At 38.5% G+C, this 26,591-nt stretch overlaps 1 protein-coding gene across 1 annotated transcript in view; it reads left to right on the top strand.

Annotated features, from left to right (window-relative positions):
- mfr (misfire) overlaps positions 1-24,252 on the top strand; it is a 52,936-nt gene extending 28,684 nt beyond the window's left edge. Inside the window, exons 2-19 of the mRNA XM_065217842.1 lie at positions 1,491-1,650; positions 1,708-1,834; positions 1,917-2,106; positions 2,169-2,827; positions 3,405-3,530; positions 3,620-4,150; positions 4,534-4,671; positions 5,189-5,602; positions 5,665-5,922; positions 11,982-12,446; positions 21,069-21,271; positions 21,330-21,551; positions 21,890-22,035; positions 22,086-22,548; positions 22,600-22,720; positions 22,820-23,119; positions 23,182-23,282; positions 24,027-24,252. Coding sequence (XP_065073914.1) covers positions 1,491-1,650; positions 1,708-1,834; positions 1,917-2,106; positions 2,169-2,827; positions 3,405-3,530; positions 3,620-4,150; positions 4,534-4,671; positions 5,189-5,602; positions 5,665-5,922; positions 11,982-12,446; positions 21,069-21,271; positions 21,330-21,551; positions 21,890-22,035; positions 22,086-22,548; positions 22,600-22,720; positions 22,820-23,119; positions 23,182-23,282; positions 24,027-24,252 — 4,850 coding nt within the window. The remainder of the gene's footprint in view (positions 1-1,490; positions 1,651-1,707; positions 1,835-1,916; positions 2,107-2,168; positions 2,828-3,404; positions 3,531-3,619; positions 4,151-4,533; positions 4,672-5,188; positions 5,603-5,664; positions 5,923-11,981; positions 12,447-21,068; positions 21,272-21,329; positions 21,552-21,889; positions 22,036-22,085; positions 22,549-22,599; positions 22,721-22,819; positions 23,120-23,181; positions 23,283-24,026) is intronic.
- Positions 24,253-26,591: the final 2,339 nt, after the last annotated feature.

The following is a 26,591-nucleotide window of genomic DNA, read 5'->3' as shown; positions in this document are numbered from 1 at the left end:
CCCTTTTCAGGGCCATCAAGCTTACATCAAGAGTTGGAATAGAATTTATCTGAGCTTGTTTGTCCATATTCAGAACCACAAGCCCCCAACGACCACACAAAATGCTCTCCACACACCAAATTTTAAAATCCTGTTCCAGCAAATTGAATTGCTGAATCGCGTCCAGCAAAACCAACTTTAACTGAAAAATCAGTAATATGAAATATTTTGCTGAACGTACCAGTAAACTGCATTAAACGTCAAAATCCGGCCAAAATCCATCATTCTCTCCTTCACGGTTTATGATTATTTTTATGTTCAAGAAATGTTCGACTAACAACTCTTTGAACTCCTACAAAATATCATGGAAATTATATAAAAAGAGCATTTGCCATGAAGTAAGTATACTAAACTACCTTAGCAATCTGAATTAAGTCGAAAAACTTTCGTCTTTCTCTGAAATTTAAAGCTTTCTTCATTCGTAAACTTACCCAGGCGTTTCCTGAATAAAGAAACAACAACAATTATAACGCACCCAGGATTGCCCATCATAGCTTCTTGAAGACATGATTTTTTAAGAAGTGCAGTCACATGGAAATGTAATCAAATATTAATTCCAACAATAAGATGCCTCTTTCTTTAAAAAAAAAACAAATTTGCTGCTCTTCCAGCAAAATGATTGCTGAACTTTAAGCTCGGAAAAATCCAGCAAAATATTGCTGGTTTCCAGCGATAAAAAAATAGTGTGCAGAGTTGTAATCTTGTAATCAAACTTGGAAGCAGGGGTGCAAGTGATTTTGATTGATTCTCTTAATCAACTTTCTCTTTGAAAAAGATTACTACAAATTTGGTACGCCTGCAATTCAAAAACGAAAAAAGTTGAGATAATAGATAACTGATCAATTAAAAGAACTAAATGCTCTTCACATTTATTCCGTCCACTAGCGGTCCTACGTCAAGCTTCCGTTCGTGCCCCTAGGCACAGACCCTTCTACTTTTTTAATAAATCGAGTAGGCTATCGCTTACTATTTTGAGTTTTATATAAACAAATCAATTCACAAGATGTCATCAATCGTTCCGTTTTGTTTCGAAAGCATTCGTCAGGCGTTCTTAGTTTGTGTTACCGTACATAAAGCGCGCCATCTAACCGTTCTGAACGAGGACACATTCGTTCTGATATCGTTCAATGAAGAATTTCGTCGCACCCGTACATTTCGTAACTCTGACTGTCCATTCTTCAACGAGGTATATTTTGCTTTCCAATTCTAGAACGTATCTTGTTAATTTGTTTAACTTTCCCAGTATTTCGTATTCGAAATAATAACATCGCTTGAGAAGTTGTTTCAAACAAGCCTGAACGTTGCAGTGTTTCATCATACATGTTGCTCGAAGAAGAATAGTTGCGTAGGAGAGTTTTCGATTGATTTGAAAACGGTTTGGGATAACCCATGTGACTTACATGATGATGTTTACCTTAAAAATGCTTTGACAACAAAGTTGTATTTTTTAGATCACGCTTTCCTGCAAAAGTGGGCAGTACTGGAAGACTGTTCAGTGCCATCCAGCGAAGGGAATGTAGGATTCTTACAGCTCGATATTTCGATAGTAACAAGTCTTCAAAAGTCCACTCCTGTCATATTTCCATCAACAGATTGTGATACAATCGAAGAGTAAGTGATCGATCGTTTAACTGTCATTAATTAATTAATAACTAATGTCGTGTGCAGCAATCTTCTGCTGCCACTGGCGGATAGTAAAAATCTCCAACGGGTTAAATATTCCATCAGCATCTTACAAGGCGAGTTTGACACTAAAGCTAATTACGCAATTCAAGTTTCATTTGGTGGTATAAAGGTAACATCAAAAGATGATTACGTTTTCCGATATGTTTCATATAATTTACATTTTTTTTTTTTGCTTATTTCCGGCTGTCCAGTCAAGAACTAAGCTAGCTCATAACAGTAACGTTCACGAATGGAATGAGAAGATTGCTTTTATTGGAACATTTCCGTCGCTCACGCAAACGTTCATCTTTGAAATCATTGTTAGTGACTGTTGCTACAAACGAATCCTGACAAGCAAAGAGCTGCCGTTCTCAAAACTATCAAAGCAGATTGACAGCGTTTGTAGGGTATTGAACTTATCAGTTATATCACCCCCAGATTTAGCATCATCTTCTCCACCATAGATTCCCTACCTACTTTTGGTCCATCATATCTTTATTTTTACCATGGTCACCATAATGAGGCGTACGTCGGTCGGTTGTTGCTAACGATTTCCACCGAAGTGATTCATAACCGGTCCGTTTCTCCTAGAAAATGCCAATCTTTTCCTATTACAGTGCCACTGGATACTACAGCTTTTTGGACGGAAGAAAACTTTCTTATGAAACTAATTATTCTTAATGTCTTGGTTTTCGATACTTCAAAGCCCGCAAAGATTACAGTTGCTTTGAAATGTTTGTCCCAATCCTCAAACGCCATCGAACTAAAACTAGACAAGCATCCAACATCCAAAGTACGCTACGCCAACTTCCAGGAATTCCCTTCCCATCAGCGACCGATGTTGACAGTAGGTTTCCGATGTGCGGATTTTCGATGGAAATATCTGCTGACCATTGCCCTGCATCGTGCGTTCACGTACGGCCAGGAACTTCTCAGGAAATATGTTCTATTTCGAATGGATAATGTTGACGCTAAAATCGAGACAATGAAGCGCGTCATGCAGAATGTTCTGGATGAATTTCATAAAGTACTAAAGGAGGCACGGACAAACTTTTACGTCGGGACGGACAAGCGACTAACGCACTGGGATCATAAGCGGATGCTGTACGTTGTAGAGCAAGTAGTGAGTATAATTGGTATTTAAATACATCAATGTTTTGGATCATATCAATATCGAGATCAATCTAAAATCTCAGTCAATACGGTAACGGACGTTGGTAGAAATACTCTCAAACAATGCGAATGCACATGGGATTGAAAATCGGATATCAATAAAAAAAAAAAACCCTTCATCGGCAATGTTGGGTACATAATCCATAAAAGAACGCAAATAACATAGAATGACCCGCTTTAATAATTTTTGTATTTTTTTTTCTTAAAAGGTCATGACATTTTAGCGTCTGAGAGTTTCAAATTGGACATTTAAAAATTGACGATCATTGTTGTAGAACCCAAGTAACCCATTTAGAGTATGGAGCGGTTAAAAAATGACATAATCCACCCCCTGTGTCACGTTTTTTCCCATACACGCACTGTCACAAACTCTAAGGCAATTTCGCCCCATAAAGAGTGGAACCCCTATTATTTCGATAATTTCGGTCGATGTCACTTGCAAAACTACACATCAATACAATTTCAAAAGAAGAATTATTTTGTATTATTTCAAAATATACATGATGCATTTTCTTCTTCGTTTACAGGACCTCCTTTCCTTGTCAATAAATCAGCTGAAACTATCATTATCCAATGCTACCCTGGACGACATGTCTACATTTCAACCAGAGCTATCTCGCCTCGTGCATACCCTAGAGGATCTAGTTTACGATGTAAGTTTATCCACAAATTATATTCCATTCATGCTCGTTTGGTTTCGGGAGAAGCACTCTTGCAGTTTAATTCAATAATTTTCTCACAGGAGCAGAGTACATTTCCCGAATGCCTTCTATCCGTGCATCATTCAATAGGACGAGGTTGCTGCAAGCAAAGGAAAGGAAAAAGATGTACCCATTTTGATGCCATTTCTCGGTTGAATACCATCGAATATCTGTACTTTCCATCGGTTACCACCGATGGGGATGGCGATAGGATAGGCTCACCGTGTGCGAAAAGAAGCACAATATTGCCAAGGCCATCACGTTGTCAGCACTCCTGTGACCCCGAGTGGTGTGGCTGTGTGTATGCGAAGTTGGATGTAGCGATCTGGGCAGGAACGGAACAGGAAGCAAATGAATGGGAAAAGCGACGAGGAGTAGAACGCGAACGAAATGTTTTGTCAGGTAAAGAAAACCAACAACCACGGGAACGAGTTCAATGTGGTGAAGCTGCTTTGGCGGTGCAATGTATTGTCAATGTACATCAGGGAAAAATTCAACCCGGATTCGATAGCACCGGATTGAGTGATCCCAAACTGGTGGTTTTGGTGGAAAATTACGAAATGGTTACTTCGGTAGGTTTATTTGCATGCGGATGAGAACATGACAGAAAATTTCAATTTCGCTCAGCTATATTAGTTTTACATTGATTAGAGGGGATTCACCTAACTTCAGATATTCCTTAATGTCGAAGACTATCTAATATTGTGTGCAACGCTGGTAAATTTCATAACCTTGTGAGAATGTTAAAACAGGATTTGCCATAGTCATGAAATGAAATCACATAGCATGAGCTTTCATATCATTTGCTCATGTCAAATCTCTCACAAAATTGAATCTCGCATTTTTTTGACATCATAATTTCTAGCAATAATGCAATTATTACAATTTCTAGCAAAACATTTTAATAAGCATCGCAACAATTCAATGGTTTATTTCTTCTGTATCGCTCTTTAAGGTTGTCCCTCAGACGTTGTCTCCTCTCTGGAATGAAGTCGTTGAATTTAGCAATATCAAGCTGCTGAATAACGATGACTGGTTCCGTAGCGACGAACTGACGGTCATGCTTCTATTGCTCGATGAAGATAAACGGATGGTAAGAATCTACCGACATTTCCTAGAAAAAAGACACAATATATCTTATTTTCCTTTGGAGCAAATGCCATACCCGAGCAAAGTCTTAGAGAAAATTTAAACCTTAATGTGATGTTGTGATGTCGGTAACACCATATTTTGGAAGATGAAAAAGAAATCAATTTTTTTTATAAAATTCGTCAATCGCGTAAACTGAAATCAAATTGTGATTTCAGTTTGATGTTGGTATCAAAATTTGATCTCGATTTAATTTCATTTGATGCTAGACTTTGCTCGGGTACCGAGTCACTTCAATAGGGGAGCATCCATTAACTACGGCACACTCTAAGGAGGAGGGGGTTTTCAAAAATGTGTGACAAGCAATGTATTAGGTATAGGAAAAACATGACGAAAGGGAGTTGATTTTCCCTAAATTTGTTTGACGTACTTAATCCATACCCCCTGGACAAATAATAGGTGTTGATTAAATTGTTCCTATACAGTACGGCTTCTCAGCTTCTAATGGTTTATTTATCCAGTGTTCTCAGAAAAAGGATGAAATTATTGGTATTGGATGGGTCAAGTGTCGTCTTCGTTCAGCTGCAGCAATTGACCGAGATCCACGAGCCGATGCTAAAGATACAAGCCCTCCTGAGTCAACAAATGCTGACACGTCGTCTCTTAGGAATCAATCTTTATTAGATAATGACCGGCAAGGTGAAAGTGTGACTATTGCGGCTCAAGCGAGTGATAAGCCATCGGATTCGGTCGGTCATCACCCTCAGGAAGTAGACAATAAAATAACAGTTTCATGGAAAAGAAACAAGCATGCTCCTGCTGGTGACTTGTGGAATGAGTTCGACGACCGGAGGGATTCAGTTTTACGATGGGTAGGATGTTATCGCAATGGCCAGCGAATGGCGGATATATTGATGTCTATTCGGTTTGAAAACGTAAGAACTACCACCATTAGAGTGATTAGAACCAGGGTTAATGCTTCGAATTATTTCCGTAGGTGAATGAAAATGATGACGAAAAGGTGACGATGCGTTTGATTCATGGAATTCCAGCAAGCATTTGTCCAAAAACGCAAAAGTTCTACGTGGAAGTTTTATTTGCTGGTTTGAGGAATCTACACAGCTTGACACGAAGCAGTGCTGGACGGTTTCGAGTTCAAGTGATTTTTGGAGAGCTTAAACTGATGAGCGGCCTATCATATCGAAATACTGGACAATCCTTGGGGTTTTCAGACATCTACGACACTGGAACTTTGGTATGCCAAAAACTCTGCGTTGACTTAAACATTTTAGGATTAACTCTATTCTTACATGTATTTATTTCAACTTTACCTGCAGTCCTTCAATCCTTTCTTATTTCTGTGCCTTATTATATGACATTAAATTTAAAAGGCCAGCGTTGTCTGCGTCTTCTAAAACGCCCGTAAATTTTTAAAATATTGCAAATGAAATGATTCATTAGAAATATTTGTCACGCAATATTACTCATGAACATGTACAATATTTAGAAAGTCAGACACTTTGGGTAAACCGGTGAAAAGTTCATACTTCTTATTTTTCCAGTGAAATTTATAATATTCTAATAATTAAAATTTCAATATAGATCAGTGTCTATAAGATTTTATTAAAGGAATAGCGAGAAAGAAACTCCCTGTTTCACTACCATATATTCACCTCTCGTACACTGGTGTGTCAGTTAAAGCGCACCTTCGCAAGAAATTTGTCACGATACGCTTATTTTTCCGAAATATTTCCAAGACCCTGCCTTTCCATCCACATAGTGTGAAATTAAAACTTTAGTTTTGTGCGTAAATGTATACAGCATTTGCAAACAGTGTTTAAAAAAAATGGCACGCTCACTCCAAGTTTTTCCTCGCACTCCCATTGAAGGAATCAACGTAAAACATGTTTTTCCCTTCATCCCTCCACGGTTACGGAAAAATTGAAATGGCAGCTGCATGCAATAAACAAAGCACATCTAGCTATGATCTGAATTTGCGGGAGAACTATAAAATTGCATGAGAAAAGGATCAAAACTATTGATTGGTCCAAATTCAAAAGATAATATACTTTACAAAACCTGGGACTTGTGCCAACCGGATCAGTAGCGAACACCAACTTTGCAGGGTTGTTGTCTGGCATTCTTGCAACATGCCCTGCCCACCGCATCCTTCCGGCTTTGGCCACCTTCTGGATGCTGGGTTCGCTGTAGAGTGCAGTGAGCTCGTGGTTCATTCTTCGCCGCCACTCACCGTTCTCCTGCACACCGTCGAAGATCGTCCTTAGCACACGTCGCTCGAAAAATCCGAGTGCTTGCAGGTCCTACTCGAGCATAGTCCATGTCTCGTGTCCATAGAGGACCACCGGTCTTATTACCGTTCTGTATCCTAGGTAAACGAATTCCTCCACTACCTCTAAAGTATCCCCGTCTATCGTGACATTACTTTCTAGACGAATCCTGTCATGTTCGGTTCCGCCTTCTAGCATGTACTTTGTTTTTGACGCACTCACCACCAGTCCGACCTTTGCTGCTTCGTGTTTCAGGCGGGTGTATAGTTCTGCCACCGTTCCAAATGTTCTTGCGATAATGTCCATGTCGTCCGCAAAGCACACAGATTGACCGGATTTCGTGAAAATCGTACCCCAGCTGTTGAGCCCGGCTCGTCGCATTACACCTTCTAGAGCAATGTTGAACAGTAGGCATGAGAGTCCGTCACCTTGTCGCAGTCCCCGGCGAGATTCGAATGAACTGGATAGTTCACCCGAAACGCTTACGCAGTTTTGCACACCGTCCATCGTTGCTTTGATCAGTCTGATCAGTTTCCCAGGAAAGCCGTTCTCGTCCATGATTTTCCATAGCTCTGTGCGGTCGATACTGTCGTATGCCGCCTTAAAGTCGATGAACAAATGATGCGTTGGGACCTGGTATTCACGGCATTTCTGGATGGCTGCTTTTACTGTACTCCAGCAGTCCTCTAAAGGGGGCACATCGAGCTCGCCCTCCTCTGGCAACGCTGCTTCGAGATTTTGCGCGTATGCTAAGGAGGCATCCGGTTGCTTCAGTCGCTCTAGGTTGTACCGTGGCGGGCGTCGGTACCGTACATTGTTGATGACGGAAAGTTTTGGGCGCAGTTTGACCATCACCAGGTAGTGGTCAGAGTCGATGTTAGCGCCACGATAGGTCCTGACGTCGATAATGTCGGAGAAGTGCCGTCCATCAATCAGAACGTGGTCGATTTGCGATTCCGTCTGCTATGGTGATCTCCAGGTGTAACGATAGGGGAGGCTGTGTTGGAAGAAGGTGCTGGCCATGTTCTTGGAGGCGGCGAAATCGATGAGTCGTAGGCCGTTCCCGTTCGTCAGCTGGTTGGCGCTGAACTTTCCAATCGTCGGTCTTAATTCCTCCTCCTGGCCTACCTGTGCGTTTGGGTCTCCTATGATGATTTTGACGTCGTGGCTTGGGCAGCGATCGTACTCGCGGTCGAGCTGCACGTAAAATGCGTCTTTGTCATCATCAGTGCTTCCGGAGTGAGGGCTGTGCACGTTGATTATGCTAAAGTTGAAGAATCGGCCCTTGATCCTCAACCTGCACATTCTTTCGTCGATCGGCCACCAACCGATCACGCACTTCTGCATTTCGCCCATCACGATGAAAGCTCAGGCTTGCCGAAACAAACCCCCCCCCCCCCTTTCCTGTAAGCCTATGACCAAAGTTCCCACCGGGGTTGGCTACCCCATCTTCCCTAAGGTTGCTAACAGTTCCCGGCCGGTACCACGGAGAGGTAGGGATAGGAGTTGCTGGGAAGAGGCTATTGATCTCAATGGGATCTGTATTGCTCATTACCCAGCATTTACCGGGCCAAGCATACAAGTATTACAGAAACCACTATATAAAAAATATACAAACTAAACTTACAATCCAAGGTGTAACAGAGTTGTTAAAGAAAATGTAACAGAGATGTTAAAGAAAACATATATGAGTTGCATAAACTCCAGGTCGCGTCTAGCCAAAATATCCCGAACTGGAACATTTGCTTGTCTACGTCAAGCCCGAAGGGAATTGTACAACTCGGATCTGACTACACGGTGCTCATCACATGACCAAATAATGACAGCGATTTGGCATGGGACTGTTATTCTATAACTCGATAATATTATAACTCGATGGACCCTTAAATATCGAGTTGTTCACTGCAGTCAAAAATTGGAGAACAAGAACTTTTGGTATAATTTTTAAAACGCATTTTCATGCTTAGAAAACAATGTTCGTATAATTTTCATTCATTCTACGTAAAAAAAAAATAGCATGCTAACAAAAAGTTCAAAAAGATGACCAAAAGTTTTTGATCTATGGTTTTTGTCAGTTTTCAAATATCCATGGCTTTAAAAATTTCAAAAGTTTGAAATTTTCATAAGCCTTTCCTTGAAAAAAAAATCAATTCAAAAATACTTGAGTTTCAACATTTCAAGACCAACAATTGAAATGGCCTCAACTCCATTTTGTAAACAAACCTTGTAAGGCCATTTTCTCGCGAACCGAAACCTTCATTCGCAAACCTAAACCACAATCGGGTAGAGGAAAATTTTCCCTACCTGTTCAGTATGTTGGTTTGCCTTTGTGGACTTTGGTTCGCGAGAAAATGACCTTACAAGGATTGTTTACAAAATGGAGTTAAGACCGTTTCAATTGTTGGTCTTGATTTGTTTATCTTACATGAAACAAATAAAATTATTATTTTTAATTTTTCCTGAAACACATTATTGTCTCTACAACTTTATCTCAGAAGTCATTTCAATCAGAAATGCTGTTTCCGTGCTACAATTTTTTTTTAATTTCTAGGGCGCCATTTTAAAAAAATTACTAGGTCCAAAATGGCAGAATTAAAAAAAATAAGTATCGTAGATAATAATAATCAATTACGTAAAGTTTCATACAAATCGGAAAAGGTCGATTCAAAAATTCATTTTTATTTTTGCTATTTCGCCTGGAACTTCTATATAATAACTGTCATCTTAAATCTTAAACTATATCTTCTCTTATTATACAGGGAATTGATCGTAACGATTTTTGCCTGAAATTAAACATTATGTTTGTGGACATTTGTTCTAAAGTCTCACCATTTGAAAGTATATGTACCTCAGTAGGACTGTACCAAGGAGACCACTACAAAATTATGTTCATGGGCCCTTTTATGCATTTATGGGCATTCGTCTGGTGCATTAGTAAAATGCATGCTCGTTCTGCATGGCTTTGGCACCTGACCACAACGGGGGGAGTTAAGTTGTGACGCTCGGCAACTTGGCACAGTACTCTCTGGCCATCTGAATGTCACTGGCCAATCCGACACAGTTGTTATCATTCTCTGGAAGGGGTTGGTCGATTCCAAGAATTGTTAAAGCATACAGATGATCACTATCCAGTGGTTTCATGTTCTAACAACATCTAAAATGGAAATATGTACCGTTTGGGATTGTAGTCCTTCAACCTTTCATTTTCATTGTCTCCAACATTAGATCCTGCTACGCCTTCCGTTGGATCGTGATGTAGGTACCGGATGTTTCTTTTTTTTTTGAATCCTTGATTTTTCAGCAGCTTTCGAATGACGGTAGTTCACTCAACGCAGGCATAACATTTGATAACGGCACAAAAGCATTTGTAAACAAACTACGCCCACGCAAACCAATATTACATATATGAGTTGCATAAACTCCAGGTCGCGTCGAGCCAAAATATCCCGAACTGGAACATTTGCTTGTCTACGTCGAGCCCGAAGGGAATTGTACAACTCGGATCTGACTCCACGGTGCTCAGTACATGACCAAATAATGACAGCGATTTGGCATGGGACATGAGTTATTCTATAACTCGATAATATTATAACTCAATGGTCCCTTCAATATCGAGTTGTTCACTGCAGTCAAAAATTGAACAACAAGAACTTTTGGTATAATTTTTAAAACGCATGAAATTAGAAAACAATGTTCGTATAATTTTCATTCATTCTCCGTAAAAAAAATAGCATGCTAACAAAAAGTTCAAAAAGATGACCAAAAGTTTTTGATCTATGGTTTTTGTCAGTTTTCAAATATCCATGGCTTTAAAAATTTCAAAAGTTTGAAATTTTCATAAGTTTTTCCTTGAAAAAAAATCAATTCAAAAATACTTGAGTGTCAACATTTGTTTATCTTACATGAAACAAATAAAATTATTATTTTTTATTTTTTCCTGAAACACATTATGACTTCTACAACTTTATCTCAGAAGTCATTTCAATCATAAATACCGTTCCCGTGCTACAATTTTTTTTTTAATTTCAAGGGCGTCATTTTAAAAAATTTACTAGGTCCAAAACGGCAGGGTCAAAAAAAATAAGTATCGTAGATAATAATAATCAATTATAACGGCGCCGGTGGTGTAGTGGTAAGCGTGATAACCTCTCACCCCAGCAGGCCTGGGTTCAATTCCAGTCGGCGCCGCCGGGATGTTCTGAGGCATAACATCTCTGATCACGCCTTCCTTCGGAAGGGAAGTAAAGCCGTTGGTCCCCGGTTCATGAGTTGATGGGTCGATAGGTAGGGTCCAGGTGTGGGAGCTGCCTTCCTGGCACGTCGGTAGCATTGGTGCTCAGCACGGAAAACAAGATCGACGGAAAAAACAAACCAAAGGAAAAAAAAAAATAATCAATTACGTAAAGTTTCATACAAATCGGAAAAGGTCGATTCAAAAATTCATTTTTATTTTCGCTATTTCGCCTGGAACTTCTATATGATAACTGTCATCTTAAATCTAAAATCTTAAACTATATCTTCTCTTATTATACAGGGAATTGATCGTTGCAATTTAAGATCGTAACGATTTTTGCCTGAAATTAAACATTATGTTTGTGGACATTTGTGCTAAAGTCTCACCATTCGAAAGTATATGTACCTCAGTAGGACTGCACCAAGGAGACCACTACAAAATTATGCTCAGGGAATCTTGTTATTACGTCGGTGGCCATTGAAATTATTTTTTTTTGTTGCACTCCTGTTTTGTTTATAAATGCATAACAGTCCCATTTAGAAAACAGCATGCTGAGAAAAACGCAGTTAATTTTTTTTTAAATTCCATGGTATCTTATGGCTGGGATAACCAAGTTTTGGTATTTTTTGCGATAACAAAACAGTTCCCTTTATGTGCATATTAAATTGCAAGTAGTTAATAATCGATTCCAGGAGATAACTAATCTTTGATAAAAAGTCAACATGGACTGTTATGCATTTATGGACAGGGTTGTTCATAACTGATTAATACTAAGTCAACTCATTCCAATAGATGCTCCCGTCAAGGTTCGAATATTGGCCCCCAATGGTGATTCAGCACATCGAATATTCCCAGTTGAAAAAAGATCGCATTGTCGGTGCCAATATAATTGATCGACCTGAACTTTCATTCAAAGAGGACACTCTAGAACCAATCAAACACTACTTGATTAAAACTTATCGTTCCCACAATGACAATGAAAGGATTTCAATCGACACTTTCTTCAGTGCAGAGGATCAACCACTCATCGAATCGAGCAAGAGGAAATCAACTTTAACTCAAAAGCTACTACCGGCACTGATTGCCGTGAAAACAGTCGTCGATAGAAAAATCAAGGCCGCCACAGGACGCAATAGAGGTTCTAAGATTTCAGCTGCAACCAGAAGGCGAGGCTCCTTGGAGACGGAGTATACGTGGTGGACAAAGTTTTACAATAGCTGCAGCTCCCAACCGTCCGATTACAAGCACAAGCTGAAGGTAATTGACGTGTAGTTTGGTTTTCATTTCGTTGATTGATTTCCATTTTTCCAATTTGTTTGATTGAGTACTACGTAATCAGTTGAAACTAGAACCGATTTATTGAAGTGTTTCTAAAAAAAATGAAAACAGTCTCATGTGTTTGGTTTACCAAATTAAATTAAAAACCATGTCGTTTCAGAATAAAATGTTTCATATAATCAAGTGCGCTACAGAAAATTAAACTTTCGTCGAGACTGGCCAGGCATATTTTGAATACTTATTGGAACAATTTAATCAATTTAAAATTAAAACAATTAACTGACTGCTTTTCGCTTATGAATCAGCCGAGTTGAAACCATGAATTTAACTTTCAGCTTTTAAAACAAAACATGTAAAACAAATGAAATAAAGTGTCAGACTGGATTCGAACCAAGAACATTGAGATCATTAAACCCATGCTTGAATAAGGAGCAAGGCAAAAGGCGTATAAGAGCTACCTATATAGTGATTTTATGAACATGGTTTGCCAGGTACGTGTAACGCTTGTAGATGTCATGATTCCGCTGCAATATGAAATCATGAATTTCCATCATAAAATATTGTTCATTGTTATGAATGTTATGATCATGAAATGGCTTGGAACGTTTTTTCATTTCATGATTTTTTATTCAAGAAAATGGAATCGGATTCCTTCCCGTGTAGCTGCTCCGATGAGAAAACGGGTAAGGTTCCTACTGAGCACTGGGTCGTTTATATTTAATGAGCATTGTCACATAAACATCCACATAAGTTTCACACCTTAGAAGGAGTAAAATTCATCATAAACGTGATGAATGGAATAACTGACGACCTCAGCTTTAAACCAAGGTGAAGTAGACTCAAGATAAAGATCAAATATTTCAGCGGACTCTAAAGATCGAGGTCTGGATTTTGGATTTTGTCCTTCCATTATATAATTTTATCAAAGTTTCCTTTTTTAAGGATCTCGTTAATTTTCAATGCACTTCTCATGCCTAAATGTAATGTCGGCCTAAATTCCAATAGACTAAATTTTCGATAGCGACCAAAAATATCCATTAGTACCTTCTCAATGACTCGTTCATCTAGATAAAATTGATAAATTGCAGATTTTTAGCGATGGACCCAATTTTAGATCCATAGACCAACATTATAGCCATTTTCCCTACTATAATTTCACTTGTTGGCTCTAGTTGAGAGGAGGTTGTAAGAACTGCGTCCGTTGTAAAGTTTTGTTGGCTTTGAACTAACATATCGTCATAGCTATTAGTATAAAAACTATTTACCATTCCTTCAAGCTGTCCGAAATTCGAATTTGCCGACAGTCCAGTCGCAGAACTGCGCGTATGACGGAAAAAAATGGTACAACATGGATTAGGTTATAATTATCTCATTTTTGCCAAATTTTAATATCAATGTTTTATAGTACGTTCAGACTATGGCTGATATCATGTAATATGGACTATCTTGATATCAAAAGTCATGCCTACGATTTCCGGTGAAAATTTGACGCATGAGAGCTTATTGTAAGACAGCCTATATTACATTATATCAGCCATAGTCTGAACGTACTATTAGAGTGGTTAGTATTAATTCTTATCTTATGATTCCATGCTATAAAGGTCAAATATATGCGGTAATTAGTGTAGCTGGTTTAAAATGTCGTGGCAAATGTGGTTCTGAGCACTCTACACGACCATAATTAAACTTGTTTTTGATTTCTCATGTGATTTTAGATATACATGTGCTTCTTTAAAAGGATACTTTATCCACTAGAAGCGCATAAATTGTTTTGTTCGTAATAGTATCTCCTTTTTGTAGAAAAAAAAAGTGTCACTCGAGCCATAACAGCAATTTATAAAATAATGAGCATTTTGGATGGTTCGAATGACACTTGCCTTTGATAAAAACACGTCTACCGAGGATTCATATTTCTAAAAATATCTAAAAATATAATATATAATAAACTTGAAATGCGAAGAAGAAGAAGAAGGAAGAGAAGAAGAAGAAGAAGAAGAAGAAGAAGAAGAAGAAGGAGAAGAATATGAGTTTTGGAAAACGTTGACGTTCTTATGATATACTTCGTAGATTGGATACTAGCAACACTCACGACTCTTTTGAAATTCTCAGTCAGACTACTTTCAGAAATAATGCTGGGAAGTAAACATTGATTCCAATCTAAACAATAAGATGATGAGTTTTGGTTCAAATCAAAAGTGGCCACTTCTCCGGGTGTATCTGGAACATGGCAGGGTGTAGCCAACGTGATACTTGGCACTGAATATGACCGCCATCTTGTTTTTAAATTGTCATGTGATTTGATGTGTCGCATGATCCCTCCCCTTGGCTAGTTTTTTAACCTGGACGTTGGTGGGCGGGCCTAATCTTATGCTTCATAGTGGAGCGTTGGAGACGGTTGGTTTAGGTCCAGCATCGTTGGCTCATGCCGTGACAGAATAGCGTCATGAGCATGCGATGAGGATTACTGAGCTTCCCCTCTCTGATGAACCATTGCATAAGAGAACCAAAGTTCTAGCCTGAAGTGATAGTATCACACTTGTTACTCCTTTGATTGAGAGCCGCTTCGTAGTACGCTTACGTATAGGCACTGACGTTGGGTGCGATACTGGCGGGTTTTGTCGCAAATCACGCTTATTTTTTTTTTTTTTTTTTACGCAGATAGATTTATTTGGGTTGGCAAGGGAATTATACTATTCAAATATTTCAGAAAGTGCGCAACAGTTCTCCTTCTACTTGCGTGACAAGCTTTCATTGTTGTTTTAATTGAGGTATTACTCAGGGAACAATGTTAAACACCATTTATGTACATGGTATTGCAACTAATGTTATATGTGCTTCATTTTGATTTGGGATAAGTGTTTGAACTATGGCTCGGGATTTCCACTGTGGCATGCTTCTATTGTGACGTAACCATACACGGCGAATGAGAACGACTCAAATTTGAGTTTAGTTCACTCATAATCGCCAAAAGTGCAGGAACTCAGCGATGAGTAAAATTTGTCTCATGGTTTCCTGTGGAAAACCTAAAAAATCTGCCGGAAAATGAGGTAATTGACGAAAATTTTATTCAGTCTCGGAGTAGTACCAATAGACTGAGTGATCCAATCTTTACTTTTCTCAAATTCGGGAATTTTTCCCTGGAAAATCCTGGAAAAACCTGGGAAAACATGAGGCAAATTAACTCATCGCTGAGTTCCTGCACTTTTGGCGATTATGAGTGAACTAAACTCAAATTTGAGTCGTTCTCATTCGCCGTGTACGTATTTTTGTGGTGCGACATAGTGGAAACGTGTGAACGTAGTTGAAGCATATACCCTATGCAATTTACAAATCAGCTAGGAAACTAACTTCAAAGTGAAGCATTTTAGTCACCTGAAGCTGTCACCTGAGACGAACTAATATATATTAAATATAGGTAAAAGTCAAAAACAACTTGAAACATGTTAAATTTTAGATTACATTCACAAGAGCAGGTACTTAATAAAGCATGGTAGGTAGATTAGAGATTTCAATTATTTATTAAATTAGAGTAGAGATATCATAATCATCAAACGAACTTAAATAAGAAAATTTAGACAGCCTAGTAGCATTAAATGGATTAACAGAAGAGTTAGGATGCGGAGGGTCCGCTTAGGGAGGCAACTAGCCTTTAAAGCAAATGGCAACTAGACTTTTTATGTATTGTCTGTTTATTTTGATTATTGCTTTAAAATATCAATTTGGTATATATGTGAAAGGATGAATCTGTGGGAGATGGATTTTCGGTTTCTTTACATTTAGCATCACTATGTGTCATTTCCTCAAAACCCCCCAATAACCAGTCTCTTCAATCCCTTCCTTTTCCCATGGCGTTCAAGTGGTCCGCATAGACTATTCAGCTATTACCCGTCCTTTATCCTCGGCTTTGGATTGACTTGCGCTCCCATTGCCCCACCAAACGCTGCAAAATGAAAATGAAATGATTTGATGTGTCGCATGATGTGTTTGGCACGTTTCAGTTTGTTGCTAATCTTAAGGCCCATATTCTACGAAACATGCTCCGGTCATATTTCCGGAACTAGTTGACTGATTACAAAAATATTCATTAGTGTTCTATGAAATTAGATTAGATTTTTTTTATGAAAGGGACTTTCAGCCGACTTCTAAACATCAATTCTAGATGCTTAAAAAATCTCACACAAGTGCATCAATTTTCGAAAAATCTTCTTTCATTTATCGCATCTATTTACATCGCGTATCCTGAAAACTGTTCAGGATTGATAATAATAAATTGAGTTTTGGAAAATTAGCAAGTGTTTTGACTCTAGACAACCGCCAATTTTTGAGAACAATTCACATATTTTTTAAGAAAAATTTTAAAGGTATCTGATGATTTTTTGAATTTTTTAGGTACCTGTGAATATTGAGTTTCCTAAGCAGTCTGAGTTACTTTAGAATTCTGAATTGCCCTAGAATTCAGAATTTTAAGGTAATTCTGAAAATAGTTTACAGTGAAGTGTGAGGCTAATTTCTTATGAAAACAAACGAGAATTTCAAGTTAATTCTGAGTAGAGTTCCATCCATATTTGTGGGCTTCGTTGTCGTGCGGCGTCACCCGTCGTTCATCATTGAGGCGTATTGTGATTGCCACGAAGTGAGGGTTCGATTCCTGCTCCAGCCGGTGTAACTTTTCGCATCCTGAAAATTTTCCTACTGGTGTAGTGTGTTGTCAGTTGTCTAGTGTTAAATATGCAGTCAGAGCAACCTCTGGTTGAATACAATTCTGACCTTGCCTACAAAGGAGTTCAAAGAGAACTATCGGATAAGTCTGAGAAAAGTGTGACGGTTATTCTGAAGAGTGTACAAAAGAAATTATTAAGAAGATTGCAAGGGAATTTCATAGATAAAAATTGAGACAAAATTATGGCAATTCTTGGAAATTATAACCTGTTTGAGGGAATTCTGGGATCGGAGAGTGATTTATACGAGATTACAAGAGATAATGCTAAGAACTCTTAGAATGTTACTGAAAAAGTAAGGAAATTATCTACATTATTTTAGAGGAATCCAGTAAAGAATTAGGATGGAATTCAAGGATGGAAGAAGATATCATGTGAAGAGTTCCTAGTAAATACAGACTAACAAAAAATTTAATGATCTGAGACCCAAGGAAAATATAAATTCCAGGATTTAAAATCATTTGAAGAAATGACGCTTTCAGACTTTTATTTTAGTTATAAAATAAAATTATTCTTTGGCATAACGTGATGGTCATGCGAATAGTGGAGTTACCCGTAGTTTAGGTAAACTGTGTGTGAGTACCACGATGTTTAGCTTTGATTCCCAATTCAGCCATGTGAATTTCCAAAAAAATCCATCCCATCAAAATTGCTTGGTTCTTTGCTTCTCATTCTTTTAAAAAACTTACAGCTTAAAAAACAATTCTTTAAATATTTGCTGAAATATTTTACGAACAATTTAACTCAATTTTTGAAATGATGCTTAATGGATATTTAAACTTTATGGGCACACTGTGTCAGAACTTTTATTTAATTTTGGTTGATTTTAGCAATGCTAACAAGTTATTTACTTTTTATAATTTATTTAAACATGTAATTAATAAACAATCCGGTATTTTGAATAAATTCTAGATGATCATACTAACCGAGTTTTACGGGAGATACACAGTTCGAAAAAGTAGCGTAAATTTCTGTTCAATATGATGCACATAAATGGAGCGTCACATATCATATAAGTTTACATTATATATCATGTAAAGTTCTGAGACATTTCATGCAATGTAGCAGATATTTTATACAAAAGCCCATCTTTGTAAACAACATTGTTAACAAGTTGCTCGGTTGCGTGAAATGAAATACAAATTTACGTGAATGAATGTTTATATCACAATTAAAATTCAGAACTTTTATCTGTGTAGGCACAGCAATAGTATAATGTTAAAAACAGGATTTTTAGGAGCATTCCAGATTTTTTCAGGATTTATATATCTATCTTCTTCTTTCTTCTTCTTCGCATTTCAAGCTTATTGCATATCGCATATTAGCTTATTGCGTGCTCTCAACTTAGTGTTCTAGATGCGCTTCCACAGTTATTAATTGAGAGCTTTCGATGCCTGTACCATTTTTGCATTAGTATAATTGTGTGGCAAGTCCAATCATACTTCTATGCCCAGGGAAGTCGAGAAATTTTCCAACCCGAAAAATTTCTTAGACCGGACCGGGAATCGAACCCAGCCACCTCCAGCATGGTCTTGCTTTGTAGCTGCGCCTCTACCGACTAAGCTAAGGGAGGCCCCATATCTATATATCTATCTTATCTTTGTCTAAACCAAACGGAATCAAGCGAAGTTGGACAGTTCGTTCAGACTCGTGGCCATGAAAGTTGTGAGCGCGTACAGAACCATCTCGTCGGAACCACTATGCGTTATCGCCGGAATGATCCATATCGGTATCACTTTGGCGGAGGACAGCGTGCTACAAGCGGAAATAAACCAGAGGTGTAAGGTTAATAACGGGGTCGATAGCCAAGTATTAGCAGGAATGGGACACAGCGGAGAACGATTGATGGACCCACAGGTTTATACCGATTCTCTCAACCGGAGTGAACAGGAAACATGAAGAGGTAAACTTTCACCTGACGAAATCTCTGTCTGGTCATGTTTGCTTAAGGCGTCACCTACATCGGGTCGGACACGAATGGTAACCCCTCTATCCGGAACGTGTAAATGTGGGGAAAAAGGAAGCACATGGTGTTCGACTGTTTTTTTTTTACTAAAACTGAGTTGAAGTCCAAAACCGCTATTTTTAAGGCACTATATTCATAACTATTGATTGGAAAACAAGGAAAATCATGAAAATCACTTTAATAAAGTTTTAAAAAACACTAGTGGTGCACATAACATTAACATATTATGAAGTTAGTTATAAGTTTTAAACGAAGAGAGTTATCACGGACCGAAAATCTACATGTCACGCCATCTGGAATAATTCTGAATATTAAATTATGCCGGAGATCCAAAACATTTTGGAATTTGAAATATACATAAATTTCAGGGCTTTTATGGCTGATCATTTTAACGATTTAAGCTCATTTTACCCTTCTTACAAAGAAGGGTATAGATATCACTTGAAAAACCGACTATCGATCCGAGGGCGGAGGGCCGAGCGTCATATAGCATTCGACTCAGCTCGACGAGATTGGAACATGTCTGTGTGTGTGTGTGTGTATGTGTGTATGTGTGTGTGTATGTAACGAAATGAATGCGCTCACGTTTCTCAGCAACCGCTCAACCGATTTGGACAAACTTGGCGCCAAATGATAGGTCTTGGGGTCCCATTGAACGCTATTGAACGGTTTTCGAATCGGTGAACCGGTTCCGGAGATATGGCCGGAATAAGATCCGGTGAATATGGACCTTCACGCTGGATTTAACGGAAAACGTATCAAAACCATCATATACCATTCGACTCAGCTCGACGAGATCGGAACATGTCTGTGTGTGTGTGTACGTGTGTATGTGTGTATGTGTGTATGTGTGTATGTGTGTGTGTATGTAACGAAATGAATGCGCTCACGTTTCTCAGCACCCGCTCAACCGATTTGGACAAACTCGGCGCCAAATGATAGGTCTTGGGGTCCCATTGAACGCTATTGAACGGTTTTAGAATCGGTGAACCGGTTCCGGAGATATGTCCGGAATAAGATCCGGTGAATATGGGCCTTCACGCTGGATTTAACGGAAAACGTATCAAAACCATCATGCGACACATCAAATTACTACAGAATTCAAAAATAAGATCAATGCAAGTCGTGTTAAGTGTTCCAGACCACATTGGACACACTTGGACATGTTCCAGGTACCCCGGGGAAGTTGCTTGAATATGAATTGAATTAAAACCCATTAAATCACATTAAAATACGATGATAAGGTGATTGGTAGCCTCACCAAATAGACTACACCCGGATATATTCCGGGTACCCCCAGGCAGTGGCGTAGCGTCACTGGATGACACGGGGGTGGGGGGCTTGGTCGCTGATAATGACAATAAAATAAAAAAAACTTGAATAAGTAAGAAGGGTCTGATCACACCATAGGTGGATAAATTCGGGTTTTTTAGTATCGTTTTGGCGATTCGATGTTTATTGGGAAGTATTTGTTGACATTTTTATTTTATTTTCGTAGTTTTTTGTTTATTTTGCTTGTTGAATGCCATTTATTTAAACGTTTCTATGCCACTTTTGATGATACCTTTTATATCAAACTGTAAAAGAATGATTCATTCTTCATAGTTCTAAAATTAGTGTAAATTTCTGTCACTATGATGCACATAAATGGAGCATCATATATCATACAAATTTACATTATAGATCGTGTAAAGTTATGAGTTAATTCATGAAATATTCCAAATATTGCATGCAATTGTCCATCGTTGGAAGTAACCTTTCTAGCATGTTTCTAGTTTACGTGAAAAGGAGGTTAACATGCATGAATGTTTGCATGCATAGAATTTTACATCACCAGTAAAATTCCAAATTTTTTCTTTGTTTGATTAAAATTTTCATAGAAAATCGTTTCGATTATTTGAATTTTTATTTTTTCAGATCTTCTCTTGTGAACTCGAAGCTGTTCCGGAATTTGAATGCTTTCACGACTGGAGTGCACCTGTTCCTCTGCTTAAGAAGGTTGACCATAGCATGAAGAAGCCTCCTAAAGTATACGGTCATTTGAAATGTAAAATAACCATCCGATCAGCAGATGACCAATCTAATGAAAATGGATCGACCAGCCCTGTGTTCAACCAACTGTAATGCAAATTTGGTTTTGTAAGTTTTTTTTATGATATACTATTTGTTCTCTTCTAGGTTGCGTTCCATCCCAAACTTGATCACTGAAACAAATGTGACCGTAGTGGTGTACATTGTTCAAGGACTAAATCTTCGATCACGAGATATATTCAGTCTTTCTGATGCTTATGTTAAATTGGAATATGGAAACGAAAAAATTGTAGATCGACCCAACTTCGTTAAAGATCAGGCCAATCCTATATTTGGAAGACGCTTTGTCATGCATGGTCGGTTACCTCGGTAAGTGCTCAAACAATTTGAAATCTGTTCTTGATTTGTCTCCCAACATTTGCACACATTTATATAGGAACTGATTTAACACAATCCATTTGAAGCTTTTTGTAAGAGTACCTTCCTATTAAATAATCAATAACTATTACATTTGACGAAAAACAATCTTCAGAAAAGCTATTAATCTGAGAGGCATTTAACAAAACGTTTGATTTCCACATTATAATTTCCATATAAACTTCAAATGGTTGGCGCGCAGTTAGTTTCGTACCAAATAAGTTTTAATTTTGGGAGGCTGATCAGGATCCTTTAAAATGGATTTAAAAAAAAATGTTGATTATTTTCAGTGATCAAGCGTTAAAGGTATCTGTGATTGATAGAGATACGTGCTCTTCGGATGATTTAATTGGATCAACTATAATAGATATCGAAGATCGCTTTCGAACTCGACATTTTGCGACATTTGGATTGCCCCAGGAGTTCAACACTACAGGTTGTTGATGTTAGTTTTGAATCATAGACATGAATGTTTTCCAATTTCAGGATACAATGCTTGGCGCTTTCCCAAAAAACCAAGCTCTCTTCTGGATCAAATATGTTTTCAAAATGGAATTGTCGGGCCCACCTACTTTGGAAGCGTAGTGCAACTTGCGGGGGTTACCTTCCATGATGAAACTGTTCTATCCACGATTGAAGACATTCGTGAAAGATTGGCCCTAACAGTTCTAAAGAATTTTCATAAAATTCCTGTCATCGGATGCCACCTGGTACCGGAACACGTTGAGAGTAGGTCTCTGTTTCATTCCGATCATCCAGGGATTGAGCAAGGAAAACTGCAACTTTGGACTGAAGTCTATCATGAAGATTCCATCCCAACTCTGGTTGACATTACACCAAATCCACCGAAACCTTACGAGCTACGTATAATCGTTTGGAACACTCAGGATGTCATCCTTGACGAAAGGAATATTTTTGGAACGGAAATGAGTGACATATACGTGAAATGGTAAATTTTTGAGTATCCTACAACGATATTCTCTTATGAAGGATTTTACAGTTGGATTCAAAACGTAGAAGATGCACAGTTTACTGACATTCACTACAGATCATTGGACGGAACGGGAAACTTTAACTGGCGTATGATATTTCCGTTCGTTTATTCTAGCTCAGAAACCATGGTAAGCGATTATTTCTAATACTTTTAATGGTCGCCACATTAATGAAGTAGGAATTATTTGTAATTAAACCCCTATTTTCATCGCCTCTCACTCACTAAGATGGTGGTAACACGCAAGAAAAGTTTCTACGAGCAACTTGACACCGAGCAGAAAGTTCCTCCGCTGCTGACGGTTCAAGTGTGGGATAATGATATCTTTTCCCGGGATGATTTTCTCGGCACATTGAACCTAAATCTGGCTCAGCTTCTGCGACCTGCCACAAAGCCAGGAAAATGTTCTCTACAACCACCTGATGCTACCGCAACCGCTCGGGACCAATATCTGAATCTATTCCGGGAGGAGAAAGTCCGCGGATGGTATCCAATTGTGGGGAAAGTTAACAATAAGATAGCTCAAACGGTAATTTTTTATTCATTTAAGATACTTTTTTCTGTAAGGTATAAACACTTCTTTTGTTTCAGGGAAAAATTGAGCTTGAGCTTCAGATTATGACCGAGGAAGAGGCCCTTCTAAGACCTGCTGGGAGAGGACGCAAGCCACCGCAGAAATTGGCAAATCCTGAGTGAGTAACTATATTAATTGATTACGAAGTTTCACCACTCCCGACTGCTTTCAGTTCTACATTTTTTACAGCAAAAAGCAAGATCATTTATTTTGATACTTGGTTTTTGGACATTAATTAATTAAAATCAAAACGACACTATTTATTTTAATGAAAAAACATTTGGAATCATATCGTACCAGTCCTCATATTTATAGAATTCAAAAGGGCCATTTGTTCTATCCAAACGAAAACTAAAGATTGTAGTAGTTATACCTGATTTTATGATACGAGTAATTACAGGCATAATATCAAAAATACAAATGTCAGGCTCGTCTTTCTCCGATTTTAATGAAACTTTGCATAACGTTTCACAAACGGAACAAATTCAACTGTATCAACTTTGAGCACAATTTTTATGAGAAACCTAAAAACTGCTCATCCGTTCTAATTTTAAACCTCTCCTATCATCCACTACATTGTACATAATCACTGCTACCATCCACTACATTGTACATACATGTAAAACCTCGTTATACTGGCGCAAAGACACACCCACGTTTCTTCGAGGGCCATGCAATGACGCCAATAATCGATACAACGCTTTTAACCGGCTTCTTCAGAGAAACGGAAATCTCCCTAATTAAATCGATATGGGATACATCTTGACTGCATTGCAAAAAAAAAGGAGTAGACTAATTTTCCTGTCGAATCGCGTTCAATTTTTCATCTTTCACTATTTTCTTTTGTTTCGTTGCGTCACAGCCGCCCAGACACGTCCTTTAACTGGTATCGCAACCCACTCAAGTCTTTCCGGATGATCCTATGGCCGTTTGCTCGAAAAGTTTGCCTGTTCGTGCTGGTGATAGCACTCGGCGTACTGCTCTGCTATGGTTTGATAAGCAACACACCCAAAACGATAATCGCTAAGGCCATTGCCAGGAAGGCTTCCCTGGATCACTTCGTCAGCACTGGTGTTATGGAAGAGTAGTAAGAATAACATACCATACGAATACCTACACGTTTATCCGTACACGTAGTTAACTTTCGCGTCAACACAGTAATGTACCTTTGGTTATCAGTTTGTTATCTAGCTGTTAATTACAATTATAATTGTGCTGATTGTGGAAAATGGTAATTTTTCATTGCATTCAACTGTAGCATATGCCTTTCATAATTAAGTGTGTCAAGATACAGCAATGCAAATTGGTACGTTAGTTATCGCTTTGTTTCCAACGTGTTACCTTCGATTGATCTATTGGTTGATGTTTCAGGTTCTTGTGTGTGTGTGTGTTTTTTTTTTCTATAGTAAGGAGAGAAAAATGTTTCAAATACCTGGTCTGTAGTATTGTTGTTGTGCTGTCTATAGTGTACACCTGGCACGGGGGAAGATTCTTAACCACAAAAACGACTCCTTACTCTCTACACAGCAAAAAAATTATTTTGATATCACATCAAAGTGGATGCACTACAATCATGTCGAAAATTTCATGTAATTTTTATGACCACATAAATAAAAAAAATGCAGTAAAAGCAGCGTAATGTCAGTTCATGCATTGTATTAATGATAATTTTGTCCTTTTTAGCAAGTAATATTACACCATATTTTCGACATGATTGTAGTGCATCCACTTTGACGTGATATCAAAATTATTTTTTTGCTGTGTACTCTTCCCTGGAATTTTGCGGAGCCCCGAGTATGCACTACTTCAGGGAAGTGTGGTGGGATGGGGGCTGTTCTCATCTGCCGTGTGACAGCAATGGAACGTAAGCGTCAAAATCAAAATTTTCCAAGGGAAGCTTTTTCCGTTCAGGCATAATAAATAGGTAAATTTGCACCGCAGTTTGGTTTCAATGGATAATTATAACCCTAATTAACATGCTCATGCATGAAAAGATCACGTCCGCGGAAAATCAATTTTATTTATTTGAAATTTGGATCTACGGTGCTGCAAAAACGAGATTTCAAATCAACATGTTGCAACAAAGTGACGTTCGTAGAAAAATATTCCCTATGATGAAGGATGGCATGAATGAATAATTTATTCTATTGGTGCCAATAGGTGCTGTTTAATACCCTGAATATGAAAATAAAAATAGCCAATGCCAATGCCAATATCAACATGCAATTGGCCATAGTTCACGGTAGCTATGCACTTATTTTAACCTCAGTGCTACCTGGTGTTGGTAGATCGCTGCTCATCTCTCCATTTACGTTGCAGCTCCGACAGAATTTGCGTGACTGCCCTGCTGACGGCAATCCAGATGCCCTCCTCTCAACAGATTGCATCGACGACATTATCTGCGTTAAGAGCAGGCAACTCCCTTCGCACTGCCTCGCATCTAGGACAGTCGAAAACCACGTGCTTCGGTGTTTCCACCGCATTTCCACATTCCGGACAGAGGGGTGACCTTGCGTGTCCGAACCGATGTAGGTACTGCCTGAAGGAACCATGACCAGATAGGAATTGCGTCAGGTAGAAGTTTACATCTCCATGCTTTCTGTTCACTCAGGTTGAGAGAATCGGTATAAGCCTGTGGGTCCATCTACCATTTTCCACCGTACTCCACTCCAGCTGCCACTTGCCCATCGACTCCGTAAAGTCATCGATCTGGACATATTTGGGCAACTTTACACACCGTTGTGTACCCCGTTCTAGAGCGTTGGACCAAGTATGGAGCCTTGTGGAATTCAAATCTTTTTTAATAGTTTATATAGTTTTATAATAGTCCAATAAAAAAAATTAAAAATGTTGATTTCTGCAGAATAATTGCCCTATATATTGAACACCCTTATACACAAACTATAAGCGTGAATTTCAAATTATTCAAATTCTGCACAGTTCATTAAAATGGTATTTGTATACGACAGGACACCAATGTCTAAATTCACATAAACTAGAGCACCTTCTATTTTGAAGTGCAATTGACAACTTACAAGCAACATTCGGTTCGTGACATTTAGGACACTGTCCAAAATGATCAAGGCTATGATGGATGGTGTACTGTGCTGTGTGAAGATATCGGGTGCGTTACCGGAATCGTTTGAAACACACTAAGGACTTGGACAAGGTGACGGCAGTTGCTGCCTCCTGTTCAACATTGTGTGCAGGCTTTAACATGCGAAGCACCAATAAATGCAGCCAGTTCATCTACTTCGCTGACGACGTGGACATTGTCGGAAGAACGTTACAGGCGGTGGCAGAGCAGTACGCCAGGCTGAAGCGTAAAGGTGAAATGGTTGGATTAAAGGTGAATACGTCTGCCAATATGGTCTAGTTGTTGCAGTACCAGGAAAAAGCACTTCAAAGTATTCAGAACAAAGTTCTG

The sequence above is a fragment of the Ochlerotatus camptorhynchus genome, unplaced genomic scaffold (assembly GCF_037179485.1).
Source record: "Ochlerotatus camptorhynchus isolate MF236.1 unplaced genomic scaffold, CSIRO-AGI_Acam_v1.1 ptg000008l, whole genome shotgun sequence".
Lineage (NCBI taxonomy): Eukaryota > Metazoa > Arthropoda > Insecta > Diptera > Culicidae > Ochlerotatus > Ochlerotatus camptorhynchus.
This window is presented reverse-complemented; position numbering and strand designations above follow the sequence as displayed.